Genomic DNA, 20178 nt, shown 5'->3' with positions numbered 1-20178 from the left:
CATTTATTGACAGATTCCTGAGCGCTGTGTATCACATAAAACCGGTTCGAGGTCAGTAAGCACAAGCAGAATTCATACATAAGGCGCGCAGTCAACTTTTGAGAGAATGAAAGGATTTTAGGCCGTGCAGCCCCTGCGGGCTAGCTCGTTAGCGCGGTTAGCTCGTTAATGCGTTGATGTCGTCCAGCCCCACGCACGGGGCGATCTGCGTCAACTCATTAACGGAGATTCGCCGTGTCCATCTTGTCATTGCCTGCAGGTGAAGCGATGGGGGAGGAGGGGGAGTCTTATTCAGTGGAGGATAGAGGCGAGGCAGAGTAACGATGCTAAAGACAAAACTGGAGGAAAGGGAGGCAAACTTGCGGTTCCACAAGTATACAGGGAGTGCAGAATTATTAGGCAAGTTGTATTTTTGAGGAATAATTTTATTATTGAACAACAACCATGTTCTCAATGAACCCAAAAACTCATTAATATCAAAGCTGAATGTTTTGGAAGTAGTTTTAGTTTGTTTTTAGTTTTAGCTATTTTAGGGGATATCTGTGTGTGCAGGTGACTATTACTGTGCATAATTATTAGGCAACTTAACAAAAACAAATATATACCCATTTCAATTATTTATTTTACCGGTGAAACCAATATAACATCTCCACATTCACAAATATACATTTCTGACATTCAAAAACAAAACAAAAACAAATCAGCGACCAATATAGCCACCTTTCTTTGCAAGGACACTCAAAAGCCTGCCATCCATGGATTCTGTCAGTGTTTTGATCTGTTCACCATCAACATTGCGTGCAGCAGCAACCACAGCCTCCCAGACACTGTTCAGAGAGGTGTACTGTTTTCCTCCTTGTAAATCTCACATTTGATGATGGACCACAGGTTCTCAATGGGGTTCAGATCAGGTGAACAAGGAGGCCATGTCATTAGTTTTTCTTCTTTTATACCCTTTCTTGCCAGCCACGCTGTGGAGTACTTGGACGCGTGTGATGGAGCATTGTCCTGCATGAAAATCATGTTTTTCTTGAAGGATGCAGACTTCTTCCTGTACCACTGCTTGAAGAAGGTGTCTTCCAGAAACTGGCAGTAGGACTGGGAGTTGAGCTTGACTCCATCCTCAACCCGAAAAAGGCCCCACAAGCTCATCTTTGATGATACCAGCCCAAACCAGTACTCCACCTCCACCTTGCTGGCGTCTGAGTGGGACTGGAGCTCTCTGCCCTTTACCAATCCAGCCACAGGCCCATCCATCTGGCCCATCAAGACTCACTCTCATTTCATCAGTCCATAAAACCTTAGAAAAATCAGTCTTGAGATATTTCTTGGCCCAGTCTTGACGTTTCAGCTTGTGTGTCTTGTTCAGTGGTGGTCGTCTTTCAGCCTTTCTTACCTTGGCCATGTCTCTGAGTATTGCACACCTTGTGCTTTTGGGCACTCCAGTGATGTTGCAGCTCTGAAATATGGCCAAACTGGTGGCAAGTGGCATCTTGGCAGCTGCACGCTTGACTTTTCTCAGTTCATGGGCAGTTATTTTGCGCCTTGGTTTTTCCACACACGCTTCTTGCGACCCTGTTGACTATTTTCAATGAAACGCTTGATTGTTCGATGATCACGCTTCAGAAGCTTTGCAATTTTAAGACTGCTGCATCCCTCTGCAAGATATCTCACTATTTTTGACTTTTCTGAGCCTGTCAAGTCCTTCTTTTGACCCATTTTGCCAAAGGAAAGGAAGTTGCCTAATAATTATGCACACCTGATATAGGGTGTTGATGTCATTAGACCACACCCCTTCTCATTACAGAGATGCACATCACCTAATATGCTTAATTGGTAGTAGGCTTTCGAGCCTATACAGCTTGGAGTAAGACAACATGCATGAAGAGGATGATGTGGACAAAATACTCATTTGCCTAATAATTCTGCACTCCCTGTAATTATAAAGTAACATATACTATATCAATATAAACGATATTGTCACATCTTATATCTGGTATAAAAATATATCGATATATTTTAAAAACTCGATATATCGCCCAGCACTAGTTTCACCCCAAGTCCAGCATCCTGAGGCTGCACACTAAGCACAAGGAAGGAGGCCGGGGACTGGTGAGTGTCAGCACCACACAGGATGAGACGTCAAACCAGTGCAGGTGGTGGGAGACAGAAGGACTCTGGGCAAAATAACATCTCTGATGGACAGAGTCTCCCACCCCATGCATGTAAATGTTGCTGAACTGCAGAGCCTGCATCCTCGATGCATGAAGGAGCGTTTCTGCAGGTCCTTCCTCCCTGCAGCTGTCAGACTGTACAATCAAAACTGCTCCCAACAAACACAGATGTTTACATCAGCGCTGTCACTTGCACTATTTTATCATCCGATTCACACTACAACCTGGGTTTGCCTCTTATCTGTATCTCTTACCTGCCTCTTATCTGAAATACATTTTATCTGTAAATAAAATGTATTTCATTTTATTTAATGTTAATAACTGTACAGTACTCTGTTTTTGTAACTATTGTCCTTGATGTAAATATATATATATATATATATATATATATATATATATATATATATATATATATATATATATATAAAATTGTGTATGTTTCTGTTCTGTGCGCTGTTTGTTTGTATATTTTTTCTTGCTGCTGTTACAACCAAATTTCCCCTTGTGGGACAATTAAAGGATTATTTTATTCTATTCTAAACATCCACGAGTACATCAGGAAGAGGCCACAACCAACCGCGATCATCCGTTACAAAAGCAGATACAAACAGAGACAGAGCTCTATAAGCTCTCCTGAAGAGAATCCTGGATGTAACGCTAAACTTGGCATCAACAAATGTACCTTTCATTGGTACAACAAAAGACCTGCATGATGCACAAAACTCTTATTTCTTTGGAAAAGTACAGCTCTTGTCCCATTATGATCCACTGCTGTAAGAATAAATAATAATAACAAAGATGATTTTAGGTAGTGCCTGAAAGCACAGACACACTGTATGTTAGGCTGTCTGAAACAGTGATGTGCTCCTGGTGACTTATTTTCACTGCTGATTAAATGGAGTCAGTAACTTAGTAATAACTCACTAACCAGTTTCTGTCTGCTAAGATGAGATGATGAGCTCAGGGTAAATGAATAAAACAAAAACGTGTTTCTAGCGTCCAAAACAACAACAACAACAACAACTGTTCCTGTAATCACCATTAAAACCTTTACTGGGAAGAAGTTGGTGTGAATCCTTCAAACCACCGCATTAACAAACTCCAACATGAGGAAAAACAACGTTTTTAGCGATATTTAGAGATATTTCTGAGGAGAAAATGAAGCTGCTCTCCAGGTGTGTTCAAAGCCACCAGACAACAGGGGGTTTAACCCAACAAGCAGGAGTTTGTCATTCAAGTCTTTTTTGACAACACTGAGACTGGAAAGCTGAGAGAAAGAGCCGGAATAGACTCAACACAATCAAAACACTGACTTCTGGCAGTGGCTCATACCAGCGCCTCCCACTGGCTGCCTGGAGGAGTACAGTTTGATTTAAAGCTACATAAACTCTAAACTGAGCTCAAAACAAGGTACAGTATATACAATCACAGTCAAAACATTTATTCCTAAAGAGATTTCTACCATAAATCTAATTTAACTATAAATAAGTGCATAAACTTCACAATAACGCACAAACGTGTTTCTCTGACACTCAAAACCTTTTGGCGAGGACACAGAAATGTGTGAAAATACAGTGTTATAGACGTCTTACATTTTTAGTTTACTGAGGAAAAAGGAGATATATAGAAACATGCACCGTCATACTGTTCCCACGCCAGTGTCCACATAACTGCACCACTACTAATCTCATATCACCTGTAAGTTATGTTGCCTGGCGCTGGGCCTGTGCACGTTTTCACTGAGCTGTGATTAGGAGACAGATGCTGGCTGGCAGCCCACAGTTCATTCAGTGGGCTGTGAGGTCACTGTGCAAATGTCCTGTTTATAAAGCTGCAGTCAGCTGAGACTGAAGAAGTCACCTGGATGATGACGAAACGTTTCTCCCACTGAAAACGTTCAGATGAGCAATTACAGGGTTTGTTTGTTTTTAACTGTGAGACTGGGTTGCCAAATTTCCGAAACAATTCACGGCCGTAAGGGTAACACCTGTCACGATGTTACTGACACAGCGAGCAGGACAACATCTCACGCATGTCTTCGCTGTGTCTCGGTATATGTGATGATTTCTGTGCGTTGTTTCGTTCACCTGTTCCTTCAGCGTGTTGTTCTGCTCGGTCAGATGCTCCATCAGCTCACCGACGGTCTTCGAGCACATCAGCTCGGTGTCTCTGTCCTCCAGGAAACCCGCCACGAAGTCCTCCGCAGATAAAGCTTCGCGGTGTGGTGCTGCCGTGTAAGCAGGCTGTGGGGAACATGCTGTTATTTCACTCTCTGCTCGCTCTGGCGTTCCTGTTACGGCCGCCGCCATTTTTCCTGTCGAATGCAACGATCGCCTTCCTCGGAGGCGCTCGTGAATTGTATTTGGGTAACCCGCGGGAGGAGGTCACGCGTGCAGCGGTCACGCGTGGTTACACACATGCCAGACTTTCATATTAAATCTTCCTTTATAGATTGTCTCACATAAAGTGTGACCACGCGTGTCTTGCTATCTTGTAAACTGTAGCCATTGCTGCTGTATGGCCCGTGTTTATTTCACTAACACGAGGAGTACGCTGGAGGAGAAAACAAGCCCACAGTTGTCTGAAAACGCTTACGTCACAGATGGCACCGTCCGCTACACGTCAGCACATTCATTCATGGTACCGGGTCCAGCACAGCTGATTCTAGTATCGATACCAAGTAAATACAGGGCCGATACCAATACTATTGAGCTACAGAGGTACCTTAAGTGGGGGAGCGCGTGTCATGATTTATGACATGACTCATCACAGGTGTGCAAATTCTGAACACAACTTAATGGCCACTAAATCACTGAGATTCTACAATAATGAATAACACAATGAAAACACACCTTTCAGCCTTTTGTATTTGGACGACTGAGCTGTAAATGTGTCTGTCTCCAACACACAGCTCAGGCTGTTTAAACGTGCTGTTGGCTATAAACAAGACACAAGATTCAGACATTTTTCATACTGGATGTTTGAGGTATATTTATTTAATTCACAAAAAAAATATAATTCAGTGAATTTAGACGATAGTAGTGTGATAGATACTTTGTTTCTATCGATCCAATACCAATTCCAGTGTTGTTGTCGATACTATTAATAATTGGATCAATGTGCCCGCCTCTAATTCATGGATAAAGATGTATAGTGCTATTTACCTAAGTACCTGAGCGCACAGTTAAACTGTAGCATAATTTCTGAGTGTGTGTAACCACACTTGCAAGTTTCCATGCATTAGTTAACTATAACTGGATATGTGGTCGAATGTTATGTCGTCTGTCTGTCAAACTGATCTTCAGAATCAGAATCAGAATACTTTATTGATCCCTAGTGGAAATTATTTCATCTCGATCTTTGTGACCATTCTGTAGAACAGATGTACTCTCTCTCCCTTTCACTTCCTGTCTCAGCCTAATGTTTTTCATGTTAGCGCTTCTATTTTTCACAAACACACACACGTGTCTCATTGTCATTTTTGAAGTGGATTGTGAAGACCAATATAGGCTATCTATTAATTTAAACACTGGAATCCAAATAAATATTTTTAAAAATGCAAGGAAAACCATTAGCACTGCAGGTGACCTATTTGTTAACAGTTGTCACGATTCTCATCACAAATTAGCACTTCTGGTGTAAATATCTCATGAACAAGAGAAAGCCATGCAGGTTCATTGTAATGGAAAACTCAGACTGAATAAAACATAATTCCCAAGTCATAATATATGTCATCCACAGCAATATATTCAATTCAATTCAATTCAATTCAATTCAATTCAATTCAATTCAGTTCAATTCAGTTTTATTTACACAGCACCAAATCACAACAGCAGTCGCCTCAAGGGGCTTTATATTGTAAGGTAGACCCTACAATAATACACACAGAAAAAAACAGCAATCATATGACCCCCTATGAGCAAGCACTTTGGTGAGAGTGGGAAGGAAAACCTCCCTTTTAACAGGAAGAAACCTCCGACAGAACCAGGCTCAGGGAGGGGCGGGGCCATCTGCTGCGACCGGTTGGGGTGAAAGAAGGAAGACAGGATAAAGACATGCTGTGGAAGAGAGACAGAGATTAATAACAGATATGATTCGATGCAGAGAGGTCTATTAACACATAGTGAGTGAGAAAGGTGACTGGAAAGGAAAAACTCAATGCATCATGGGAATCCCCGGCAGCCTACGTCTATTGCAGCATAACTAAGGGAGGATTCAGGGTCACCTGGTCCAGCCCTAACTATATGCTTTGGCAAAAAGGAAAGTTTGAAGCCTAATCTTGAAAGTAGAGATAGTGTCTGTCTCCTGAATCCAAACTGGAAGCTGGTTCCACAGAAGAGGGGCCTGAAAACTGAAGGCTCTGCCTCCCATTCTACTTTTAAATACTCTAGGAACAACAAGTAGGCCTGCAGTGTGAGAGCGAAGTGCTCTAATAGGGTGATATGGTACTACAAGGTCATTAAGATAAGATGGGGCCTGATTATTTAAGACCTTGTATGTGAGGAGCAGGATTTTGAATTCTGGATTTAACAGGAAGCCAATGAAGGGAAGCCAAAACAGGAGAAATATGTTCTCTCTTCCTAGTCCCTGTCAGGACTCTTGCTGCAGCATTTTGGATCACCTGAAGACTTTTCAGGGAGGTTTTAGGACATCTTGATAATAAAGAATGACAGTAGTCCAGCCTGGAAGTAATAAATGCATGAACTAGTTTTTCAGCATCACTCTGAGACAGGATATTTCTAACTTTAGAGATGTTGCACAAATGGAAGAAAGCAGTCTTACATATTTGTTTAATATGTGCGTTGAAGGACATGTCCTGGTCAAAAATGACTCCAAGGTTCCTCACAGTGTTACTGGAGGCCAAGGTAATGCCATCCAGAGTAAGAATCTGCTTAGATACCATATTTCTAAGATTTTCAGGGCCGAGTACAATAACCTCAGTTTGATCTGAATTAAGAAGCAGAAAGTTAGCGGCCATCCAGGTCTTTATGTCTTTAAGACATTCCTGCAGTTTAACTAATTGGTGTGTGTTACCTGGCTTCATGGACAGATAGAGCTGCGTGTCATCTGCATAGCAGTGAAAATGTATGCTATGTCTTCTAATGATGCTGCCTAAGGGAAGCATGTATAATGTAAACAGAATTGGTCCTAGCACTGAACCCTGTGGAACTCCATAATTAACCTTAGTGTGTGAAGAGGACTCTCCATTTACATGTACAAATTGGAGTCTATTAGATAGATATGATACAAACCACTAACCCTTGCCTTCTATGAGCCAATCAGCTTCCACTTTGTGTGTTTTAAATCTGTACTCTCCATCCCCCTCCCTTTCAGACCTTTCAGATTGGTCAAGCCGACCTACTCCCTGTCTCCAACTCACAGACACCTCAGTCTGAGCTCCATCCAAGCCTTTGACTTCATCACCATGAGTTTCCAGACTCAGAGGGGTCGGGATATCAGGTACAAAGATAGTGAGCACAGGGACTCCCCAAGGCTGTGTACACAGTCCACTCCTGTACACCCTCTTCACCTATGACTGCGTCCCCTCCCAGAGCAACACCTCCATCGTTAAGTTCAGCCCAGCGACACAACCATCGTCGGGCTGATCACTGCTGCAGAGGAGACTGCTTACATGGAAGAGGTGGCTCAGTTGGTGTCCTGGTGCCTGGAAAATAATCTCTCCTTAAATGCTGAGTAAACTAAGGAGATGATTATTGACCTGAGGATGAGGAGAGACCAGCATGCCACACTATAAATCAATGAGACTCAGGTGAGAAGGTGAAGACCTTCAAATTCCTCAGCACACACATCAGAGAGGATCTCACCTGGACCCATAACACGCGACAAATCATCAAGAAGTCTCAGCAGCGACTCTTCTTCTCAAGGAAGCTGAGAAAATTTGGATTAACCCCCAACCTGCTCAGCACCTTTTACAGATGCACAGTGAAGAGTATGCTGACAAAGTCCATCACAGTGTGGTACGGGACCAGCACCACTCAGGACAGGAAGGCTCTGCAACATGTTATTAAAACATCTGTGGAGTACCCACCCCACCCACCTACAGCACACACTGTTCACACTCCTGCCATCTGGCAGACGCTACAGAGTGTGAAACCAGGGACAATCCACAGGCCATCAGGCTACTGAATCACTGACTAATTGTTGAACTGTGATTACGTTTAACCTGTAAATGTACAATTTTGTACATTTATACACAACATAACACAACTTCATACAATATAAACACTTTAATATTGCATACTCTGTATATATTATCACTGTGACAGTATTGCAACTACTTTGCACTTTTTTCTGACTACACCCACACACAAGCTACAAATGCTACAAAGCACTTGTTGTTATTTTCTATGCTCAGGGTTAAATTTAGTCTTTATTTTAATTAGTTGTTATTCAGTTGTGTGAAAGGAACCTGCAAAGTAAGAATTTCATTGCTCTGCGTAACCACTCGTGTTTTGCGGTTATATGACAATAAATGGGCTGTATTTGTATAGTGCTTTACACTACATTCAGTCATCCACCCATTCACACACACATTCAAACACTGGTGATGGCAAGCTACATTGTAGCCACAGCTGACAGAGGCGTCCCAGGGCAGCTAGGCAAACAGCAAACTTCTTGAATCTATGTATTTTTAAAAAATACAACAATTAAAGGCTGAAACACAATAAAATGAAATGCATATATATGTGAATTTTATTCTTTTTTTAATGATAATAATACATTTTATTTTAAAGCGCCTTTCAGAACACTCAAGGACACTGTACACGGCAGAATAATAAAAACAACATAAAAGCATAAGGGATAAAACAAATTTAAAATAGCAGAGTGGAGAGTTTAAGTGGGATAAGCTATTTTGAACAAGTGAGTTTTGAGTTGGGACTTAAAGAGAAAGAAAGAAGTAATATTTCTTAAATCAGGAGCTAGGGAAGTCCAGAGTTGAGGAGCAGAGCAGCTGAAAGCCCTGCTCCCCATGGTGGCAAGACAGGGCGAGGGGACAGAGAGAGAAAGGGAAGAAGAAGATCTGAGACACCGAGATGGGATGGTGATCTGAACCAGGTCAGAAAGATATGGAGGAGAGAGATGATGAATAGCCTTAAATGTGTACAAGAGTATTTTGAAATTGATGCGATATTTGACCGGGAGCCAATGAAGCTGCTGCAGGACAGGAGTGATGTGATGGATAGAAGGGGTCCTGGTGATAATGTGGGCAGCAGTTCTGGACACGTTGAAGCTTGTGGATGGATTTTTGAGTAAGACCAAAAAGAAAAGAATTACAGTAATCAATCCGGGAAGTAACAAGGCTGTGAAAAAGAATGGGAGTGGCATGTAGGGAGAGAAAAGGACGTAGACGATTTTTTGCTCAATTGAAAATATGGAGACCGAGTGACATTATTAATGTGTGAATTGAAAGGTAGAGTGCTGTCGAGGATGACACCCAGACATTTCACAGAGAAAGAAACAAAGAAGTCATTATTGGAATGCACACACTTAAAAGGGGAATTGTATCTCTGCACTTTAAATGATGCATGTAGCATCAGGATACCCTAGGTTTCAGGTTGAGGATCAATATCATCAGATCTGCGGCCACATGTTCTGGACACTTGGGTGAGGAAAGGAGCTGAGCTGTCAGCTGATCACTACCTGAGTTGGATCAGTTGGTGGGAGAGGATGATGGACAGGCCTGGCACATCTAAATTGGGGTGACCGTGGTTCAGGGGGTTGGGAAGCTCATCCTTGGGCAAGACACTTCACCTACCGCCTACTGGTGAGGGGCCAGTGGCGCGATATGACAGCCTCACTTCTGTCAGTCTGCCCCAGGGCAGCTGTGGCTACAACTGTAGCTGCCTCCACCAGTGTGTGAATGTGAGAGTGAATGAATAGTGGAACTGTAAAGCGCTTTGAGGGTCCCGAAAAGCGCTATATAAATTTAATCCATTATTTTTTGTTAAATGTATAGTAATGGTGAGCTGGAAGTGCCTGGCAGAGGCCTGGTTCCACAGAACCCAGACAGCGACTCATGTGGTGATTTGGCCCGGTATAAATAAACAAAATTGAATTGTATGATGTTCCACACCTCCATTGTTGAGGGTGCTGCATGGAGCTGCAGCTGCAAGGCTGTTGGTCTCTGTCATATTAGAACCAGATGGTGGATACTGGGGGTGAAGGGAGCCATCAAGCTGGTCAAGCTGGTTAGCCTGTGGGAAGGCAGCTGACGGATACCACTGTCATGTTTAGTGCTGTGGCAGACAGTAGTGATGGGTCCTGCAACACTGACGCACCGACGCATGTATCAAGCTCACCTAGCGAAGCCTGTATCGGTGCGTGCGTCGCTTTAAGAAAAAGTCACGTGATCGATACAGCTGCTGTATCGCTCATTGCCAACGCGCCAAACTGTGTTTAAAAAGTACCGCATCCGCATCTGTCAACGGAATGAGTCGCCACCAAAAAAACACGAAATTACTCTCGCAAAGATTAAAAAAAAAAACACACACATCTCTCCATAACAAAATGGAGCCCGAAAGAAAAAGAAATGTTTCTGCTGTGTGGGATCATTTTTATCTTTTAACTGCAAATAAGGTAACTGTTTGTCTGTTTTGTTTCAGTGTAATCTATTAGAATAAGAAAAACAGCAATGTGACTTGCAGTGTAAATTATTTATTTCATTTTATGCAATGTCGCATCTGTTCTGCATTTCTTACACAAACAAAAGCACCTCCTCAGTGTTTAGGCATTACAGAGCCAAACATGAAAATGAGGAGACAAACACAGTGAGAATGAACACACTTCGGCCTATATTGACACTGAACAGCTTTATCATCATTTTTTTTAATTAATATGTGTTTTATTATTTTGAAATAAAGCATCTAGGAAGACTGTTCTGGACCAGGGAGTCCTGAGTTTTATTATAAGGGACTGCCAACCCCTTAGTATTGTGGAGAGTGTCGGAGAGAAACATTCCAAGATCAGAGAATCCTTTAAGGTACTGGGGGAATAGGAAGACATCTTATCAGAACTTTTTCCACCTGGCTTTACAGTTTTTGTGTACCCCAGCTTCATCTGTGCCTGTGAGTTTTCCAAAGCTGGGGAAATGGTGTCAAAAAACGCAATAGACTGAATGCAAAACATTGGATAAACTTATTTTTCTGAATAGAATTTTATAATAAACTCTGAGTCAAATGGGTAATATTACATTCACAATACTTTCATTTTAATTTTCACTTAGTGTCATTCACAATATATTTTATAGATGTCTACAATATTTGAAATGTAAAAGATATAAAATGATTCCATGGAAAGTACAATACCTTACAGTGTACAAGTATGACTAGGTCATTGAATCAGTGTCTGTTGTGAGTCTCAAGTAAGTTGCCTGCAATGATATTTAAGGTCCAGCAGGTGTCAGTATGGAGCAAAACAGCAACACTGTGTCGACACAGTATCAATACAGTTTGGGGAATGTGCTGAAACGCTTCACGAGGCCTCATCTACCCATCACTAGCAGACAGGATGAAGGACCCAAATGCAGGACTCGTGAATGCAAAAGTAAACTCAAGGAGGCAGCTTTATTGCTGCACATGCAAAACCAAAACCTAAAGACTACACACTGAAAACTAGAGACTGGGAACAAAACTAGAAGCTAGGAATAGCCAGGGAAACGAGGAGCTCAGAGGAAACACACAGTAACACAAGGAGGATGAGGACCGCAGGAGAATGCACAGAGACATGGGGTAATGACATGACAGGAGGAAAACACAGGGCTTAAATACACAGCAGGATAATGAGGGAATGTGACACAGGAGGTGAGCACAGGTGGGAGTAATCATACATAACGAGATGGGCAGGAAGCACAACTGAAGACACTAACATAGGACACAAGACTGTCAAAGTAAAACACGAAACAAGAGACACGAGCTTGACACTGAGACATGGAGACATGACTGACTGGGGAGACACAGGAGATGCAAGAACATAGAGACCGGGGTGACTAGACATGAAACTTGGAACACGGGAAGGCATAGTAACACCTAAAGACTAGAAACTGCCGTTTCTAGATGGTTTCTATTAAAAATACAGTTATATATATACAAGGTGTGCCAACTCTCACTATGCAGTCATCAGACCTGAGGAACAAACTCTTATCCACACCAGACGGCAAGCAGGCCACATATATCTGGGAGGATCCTTTTCACTGTCTCAGGAACAGACTGCATTTTGAACCAGTGCTTCGTCACTACCTCAAACAGAGTGTCTACCCAGACAAACAAAGTGAATATTACATCGACCTACATGTTCCCATAGCAGAAGTAGCTAATGACATAACTGGACAAACTTACAGAGACACTTTTGCATTGCAGCACTTTTTATTTGTGTTGAGTGATACACAACTAATTGACATCAGTGTTATTTTGCTATTTACAGTACTGTATTATTTATTTTATTTTTGGCATAAAACATTATTCAGTGGCATAATAAATTTTGTCACAATGCAAAAATATTTCAATTACTTCACAAGTACTATCTCAGAAAGACATTGAATTAGTGCTGATTGATTTAAACCAGGTAAGGAAATCCAAAGAAGTGGATTCTGTTCGTCTGGACGTAGAGTTCTCAGTGGGAGAAACGTTTTGTTACTCCCACAAGTGACTTCTTCAGCTGACTGCAGGTTTCCCCAACCTTCTAAACAACACATTTGCATATTGACTGAAACTAGCACCACTGATTAACAATGGGCTGTGAGCTCAGTTTCATGATAACTTTCCTGATGTGGAAGCAACTGTGAAAACAGAGCAACTGCAAACAAAAGTTTCAGCCTGTCTCAGCAATGCAAAGCCCCCAGCATCCAACATCAGTATAGAGGAAGGCACTAACATTGCTTAGTAACAACAACATTATCATCCTTCTGGCAGACAAGGGTAGGTGCACAGTTCTCCTAAACTAGAAAGACTATCATGAGAAAATTTTGTCAGTAGTCAGACACGTACTTGCAAAAATACTTATGAGCCCATGAAACGAGACCCAGGAAATGGCTACAGGAGGAGGGTGATAGACTGTCTGAAGCAATTAGAACAAGACAATGCTGTTGACCGGACCTCATACCACAGGCTGTACCAGGGGAGTCTACACCAAGTCTGTATGGTTTACCGAAAATACATAAACAGGGTGCACCTTTAAGACCTATTGTTTGTATGATCAACTCGGTCACCTATAACATCTCCAAGTTTCTGGCTTCAATCCTCAACCCGCTGGTGGGCAGCTCTGAACACCACATCCAGAACACCCTGGATTTTGTTGAGAAGGTGAGAGATGTCATTATGGAGGCAGATGAAACCATGGTCTCGTACGACGTTACATCTCTCTTCACTTGTGTTCCAGTCACGGAAGTGTTGGAGGTAGTTCGTAAGAGATTACAGGATGACACCAACCTCAGCAACAGGACCACTCTCAGCATCAACCAAGTGTGTTTGCTTTTGGAACTGTGTCTTCATTCCACCTACTTCACATACAAGGGTCAGTTCTACAGGCAGAAACATGGGTGTGCCATGGGCTCCCCAGTTTCACCCATCATGGCCAATTTGTAGATGGAAGAAGTTGAAAAGAGGGCTTTGCTATCCCACCCTGGAACACCACCAAGCCATTGGTTCAGATATGTGGATGACACCTGGGTGAAAATCACATACAGATTATTATTTATGTTTTGACTCTCATCATCCACTGGAGCACAAACTGGGTGTCATCAGGACGCTACAACACAGAGCAAACACCATCCCCACAGACACAGCAGCCAGGGAAGCAGAAGAACAGCACATCAAGAAGGCCCTGAGTAAATGTGGGTATCCCAGCTGGACTTTTGTCAAAGCTGAGAAGGCTCCTAAAGAAAGCTCCAGCCGATCCAGGAGAGAAGGACAACCACTGCCTATGTCACGGACCCAGCTCTGGAGGACTCGGGGTCCGTGAGCAGTGTGGACTGTTATTATTATTATCATTATTATTATTATTATTATCATTATTATTATTATTATTAGTAGTAGTATATTTATCATTTGGTGTATGTGTGTGCACTGTTCCGCTGTCTGGGGGTTTTGTTCCATGTGTCTATGTATAGGGAGGTGTGTGTGTGTGTGTGTGGCTGTGGCCAGGAGGCCGGGCTACAGGCACCGTCAGGCCTGTGGATGACTGGCCACGCCCAAGGAGGATGCCACACACCTGCAGTGGATCAGCATCGGCGGAGGGAGCTACTTAATGGTGTGGTGAAGCCTCCACCGACGCGGGATCATTGCGTGAGACTCCACGTTAGTCATCCAGTTTAGGTTTAGTCTTTGAGTGCATGCCTGCTATAGTTAAGTGTCCTGACAGCTGCCACTATTGTTTCCTGCAGGAGGAGCGTGGGAAGCCAGAAGAGCAGCGAGCACCGGGAGTGCAGACACACGGGAGCAGAGAGCACAAGGAGGACACGACACAGGAGTCTGGGGAAAGTACGGGGATTTATTGTTGTTTGGTTCCATGCACTGTAAATAAATGCACTGCTTATACACAGAGCTCCGCGCCTGGGTCCTCCTTCCCTACATCCCCACGGTTTGCCCTGGCAAACCCTGACAGCCTAAGCGAAAACCTGTAGTGATCCCATATGTGTCAGGAGTATCGGAGCAGTTGAGACGCATTTTTTCTAAACACCGTGTCTCTGTGGCTCTTAAACACCAAAACACACTGAAATAAAAACTGGTCCACCCCAAGGATCCCCCGACACAAACATCATTACATCATGAAAACCAAACAACCTCTGGCGAAGCAGATGTCACACACAGAAGGGCTAACTCTTTAGGCCAGGACTCTAACCTCACATTCCATTGTTAATCATTGGTGCTAGTTTTGTTATTTAAATGTACTGTTTATAAGATTGGGGAAACCTGCAGTCAGCTGAGACTGAAGAAGTCACTTGGATGAGTGACGAAATGTTTCTCCCACTGAAAACATCCAGATGAACAAAATCAACTTTCTGGGAACGTAGTCTTAGTCGTCAACTCCCTGCTGCTGGCCGCAAAGGCTTACCGCTCACTCGCAGAAGAAGCGGATCACATTCTCCTGGCTACTAGGAACTCCGGCATTCAGGCGATAGTTCCTGACTCACTGACGGCATCTCCCATGCCCCCACCGATCGCGGCACTGCGGAAAAGGGCAGTGTTTTTACCATCAATGTGACAGCGTCGTGCCGCCTCTGCAGTTTTAAGGCCAGCGCTCTGTAGCGACCGTGATCGCTGGCAATAAGGAAAGTCTCCCCGGACTCGCGCTCGGGGAGATGTTTTCTGGTGACTCCGGCTCCCTGTGGAGCCTCGGGAACTCTCGTGTCTCCTTTGCATACCTCCACAATGGTGTATTATTTCATCTTAAAAAAAATGGGAGATTTCCCGCGTACCACCAGAGAGAGCCCAAGTACCACTAGTGATACACATACCACAGTTTGAGAAAGACTGTAATAGAACATTAAAAAATTCAGATGTTTAAGCTGAGACTTTTACAGTTTCACAAAAATATTTGCTCATTGCTCAGTTGAAATGAGAGCAATAAAAGGCTGGAAAAGTAAGTGGTACTAAAAGGGACTAGCTGGAGGAGTGTTTGCAACAAATTAGATTAACTTATCAACATGGTTATTATAGAGAGTATCTTAAAGAACCAGAATGTCTCAGACGTAAAGATGGACATCCAAAGAAATTATGCCTACAATCTGAGGGACAGTTTCAGAATAATGTTCCTCACAGTAAAATTGTAAAGAATTCAAATATCTCATCATCTTTACGCATTATTTTCCAAAGATTATGAGAACTCTTCCAAGGGATAAAAATCAGTATTGAGTGCTGTGAGCTCCAGGCCCTCAGGGGGCACTGCCTTAAAAAGAAGGACGAAACTGTCACTGAAGTCACAACATGGGCTCAGGAACACTTCCAGAAATCATTGTCTGCAAACACAATTTGTTGTGCCACATCCTTCAAACTAAAGAGGATATGGGCCATTTGGCTTGTTATTAGTGCTCAGTTCAAAAGCTTTTCAATACTGAAAGGTATAGACAGGTTTTAGAGCAACATGTGCTCCCATCCACACAATGTTTCTTTCTTTTGTTTGTTGTTTGTTGAGAAGTTCTTGCACATTTCAAGAAGACGATTCTAAACCACAGACTGCATCTACTGCAAAGGGATGACTTTGTAGTAGAAGAGTCTTGATGCTTGATTATTCAATTAACTGGTCAAAATCTACAGTTCTTCCGATTAATTGCTTGTTCCATAATTCTTCATCTACCCGACTGCAATCTGGAAACATTAAATATTTAGGTATCAATATCTCTCCTAAACTTGCAGAATTAACTAAATTAAACCATATCCCACTTTTAAAGAAAGTAGAAGACGATCTGGTTAGATGGAAATCTTGACCCATATCACTCATGAGAAGGGTTGCCACTATAAAAATGATGGTTTTGCCAAAAATAAACTATTTATTTTCAATGATCCCAAGTAAGCATCACAAGATTGGTTCAGATCTCTAGACTCGTATATTTCTAAATTCCTTTGGAAAGATAAACCCCCATGTATCAGCTTAAAAGCACTACAGAGGACCAAGGATAAAGGAGGACTAGATCTGCCTAACTTTAATCACTACTTTTTAGCCAACAGGCTTCACTTCATCTTTAGATGGTTAAAACACACCTTCTTAGACGAACCCTGGCTAGATGTAGAACAAGCACTTTGCAATAATCTCGAGATTTCAGATCTACCATTTATCAGCTCAAACATCCAACGACATGAATGCTATAAAAGCATCAGCATCAGCTCTTCTCTGACAGCATGGTGGGAGTTTCTAAAAATAACAGTCTTCATTAATCCCATGCAAACGTACACCTATCTGGAATAACCCTGACATATTACAAAACAATAATATGATCAACTTTCCAGATTGGAGTAGTAAAGGAATCAAATAATTAGAACATATATTAGAAGGAACAAAATTTATTCCATTTGACAGACTAGTGACACAATATGGGATCAACAAGAAAAGATTTTTAGAATATCAACAAATTAAATCCATAGTAAAAAAGAAATTTAATCCAAGTGAAGCTGAAGTACAAACACCACCAAGTGTGGTACAATTTTTTAATCTTAAACCCCCCAAATTATTGTCTAAAATATACAGAACAGTTTCTAAAACAGATGAATCAATATCACTTCCTATTGCAAAATGGGAAGTGGATTTATCAGTTAACTGAGACCAAAACTTCTGGTCTCAGATTTGCTTAAAAACCTTTCAATGGATCAGAAATCCCAATTTGCAATTAATACAACACAAAATATTACATAGAGTGCACTATACAGGTCATCGGATGTTCAAGATGGGCTTTACGTCTTCTAACAACTGCTCACACTGTCAAGCCAATACACCGGACAATTACAGCCACGCTCTTTGGTTCTGTCCACCAGTTCAGAAGTTTTGGCGCGAGATATGTGAAGACTTATCAAAGTGTCTGAACCAACTTCCCCTTTAGTGTGTTTGTTGGGCAGCTTAGATTATGTCACTACAGAAATAAACACAGCCCACATTATTTTTACGGCCCTATGCATTGCCAAGAAAATGGTCCTCATTAACTGGAAAAATAAAAATAATCTTAATTCTAACCAATATAAAAACCATCTAATAGATCACATTAGTCTTGATACAGCCTCTGCCATCACATTTGATCAATCCCTTTGGGCTCCTTTGATCGGCTTCATCACCTAGGGGGGTGGGGGGGTGGGGGTCATGGTTTGGTCCTGCCTTCGCTATTGTGGTTGATATGGGGATAGGGACGGCCTTAGGGCATCTGGGGATTCCCTAGGGACGTTTTCCCTGGAGGACCTAACTCGGGGGTTCTGGCCATGACCTGGTTAGGGGCTCTGGTGGCTCTTAGATGGTGTTTTCCTTGTGGCTGTGTACAGCGGAGATGGGGGAGGGTCTGTGCTGGCGGACGTTGGTTACTGGCCTGGTAGCCTGGCTGCCCCTGGGTGGGTCCGGGACGGGCGTGGAGGCTTGGGGGTCTGGGGGTGCTCCGCCCCCGGGTTGGGGCTCTGGCTGAGCCTTGGGGCCTTGGGTCCTGGTTGTTGTGTCGCCGGGGTGGTGGGCGGGTGGGTGCAGGGGGGCTCAGCCACGGTGCGGGGGACCTCTGGTGCATTGGCCCAACTGCAGGGCTCTCTAACTGGTGGGGAGGCTGTTACATCTTTGCAGGAGGTCTCCTCTCAACAGGAGCTCACTCTGCAGGTGCTACTGCAGATAAGGAGGCGGTCTGCTCTCCACCCCAGAGAGAAGGGTTACATCTCCTGGGTCCAGGTACGGTTTGCCCCTCTGGGGGCAGGGGTATCCGGACCTGGGATATAGAGTATGTTTGGGGAGTGTGAATGTGTGTACAGTGTCTATTTGTGTCTGTCTCCACGTTGGGTGAGTGCCGAGTATTTGTTTGTGTATATGGGGGGAATGCACGTTTCTGTCTGCGTGTGCCTGTTCGTCTGTGTCTATATGTCAGCCTGGCTCTTAGACTCCACCTCTCTGGGAACATCTCAGGCTCTCCAACGTATGGAGGCCTATCTCCCGTCACCAAACTCCCTGCCAGTGGCTGATGCCCTCAGACGTTGGTGTGTTGGTGGTTCTTGGTGTCTGGGGCTGGGTGCTCATGTATGTACCGACTCACTCCTGGTGGCCGATTGGCGGGGCCTGGCGCCTGTGGCCCGGCTGAGCCCCTTCCAGGGGGTGGGGTGCCCTCAGGCCTCTGGCCTCTGGGCCTGAGGCCCAGTCCTCTCTGGCACAGCTGGCTGTCAGCAGAGCCTGCAGGCATGTCACTGCGACCCCCTGTGGCCTCTGCTCCGTGACTGCTGGGTGACCTCTCGTTTGGGGCTCTCCTCAGCTCTTCCCAGGAGGGTGGCACATTTACCCCCCGGTGGTCCTCCTTGGGTCCTCGTATTCTGGGGCCTCTGGATGTCTGGGGCCTGGATCTCCTCCATACCTGCTTCATGCCCTGGGGGACGGGGCTATGGCTCCCCACACTCCCTAGCAGATCGTTACATGGAGAAACCTTTTGAATACAAGCGTGCCGATCCACACAGGTGTGCACACGGGTTTTCACAGACACAAGCTACACCTTTCTTGGCTGCTACCTGAAAGCACATTGTGCACTGTCGATCTTGCGTGCTGCACAATAACATGTAATATGTAGTATCTACTGTTATCTACTGTTAGCTAGTTTATTGTGATGGTTGTATTTATTATGTTGCTCTGTTTTGTTTGTTTTCTCATCTGTTTTTTCTTATCCCCACACAGGTGATCCAGCTGTTTTGTTTGTTTTTCTATTTTTTTCTCTCTTCCCCCCTTTCTCACCATCTCTTCTCCCCTCTATTTTTCTTTCTCTCCCTCTCTTTCTTTCATTTTTTCTCCCTGTCCTATCCCCCAGTCATGTCTGTCCTGTCTGTAACAACTGAAAATCAAATCAAATAAATACATAATTATAATAAAGGTCAATCAAATGGACCAATATGGCAAGGCCATGATGATCCAATCAGTAAAGTAAATCCGCTTGGCGTCTTTTTTGGCCTTCAGACAACAATTCTGATGGCTAAAGATCCAAACGGGACAGGCAAAAAAAAACAAAAACAAAAAAAAAACAAGAAGAGTCTTGATGCTGAACTGGCCTGCCTGCAGCTGGGACCTTTCAGCTATTATCTGTTTATCAGATAAGAATGGGACTACATTCTTCTCCCAAAGGTCCCACGAATCATTTCCTCAGCTCCCAAACATTTATGGACTCTTGTTTGAAGAAGAGAGGATGCTACTCGCTGATAAATATTTCCCTGTCACAAGTATTTTTTTTTAATTTTATCTCTGTAGCTGTCATCAAATTCAAAATGTTTTTTTATTTTTTTCTAATTTCTGTCAGGGTCTGGGTCTGTGAGCCAGTGTCTCCAGTTTATTTTTTATT

The 20178-nt window shown here is 43.3% G+C and overlaps 1 protein-coding gene across 1 annotated transcript in view; it reads right to left on the bottom strand.

Annotated features, from left to right (window-relative positions):
• rint1 (RAD50 interactor 1) overlaps positions 1–4710 on the bottom strand; it is a 39547-nt gene extending 34837 nt beyond the window's left edge. Inside the window, exon 1 of the mRNA XM_031754982.2 lies at positions 4262–4710. Within this exon, the coding sequence (XP_031610842.1) occupies positions 4262–4483 (222 nt within the window). The 5' untranslated portion in view covers positions 4484–4710. The remainder of the gene's footprint in view (positions 1–4261) is intronic.
• Between the last annotated feature and the right edge of the window lie 15468 nt (positions 4711–20178).

This window comes from Oreochromis aureus, linkage group 17, assembly GCF_013358895.1.
Source record: "Oreochromis aureus strain Israel breed Guangdong linkage group 17, ZZ_aureus, whole genome shotgun sequence".
Classification (NCBI taxonomy): domain Eukaryota; kingdom Metazoa; phylum Chordata; class Actinopteri; order Cichliformes; family Cichlidae; genus Oreochromis; species Oreochromis aureus.
This window is presented reverse-complemented; position numbering and strand designations above follow the sequence as displayed.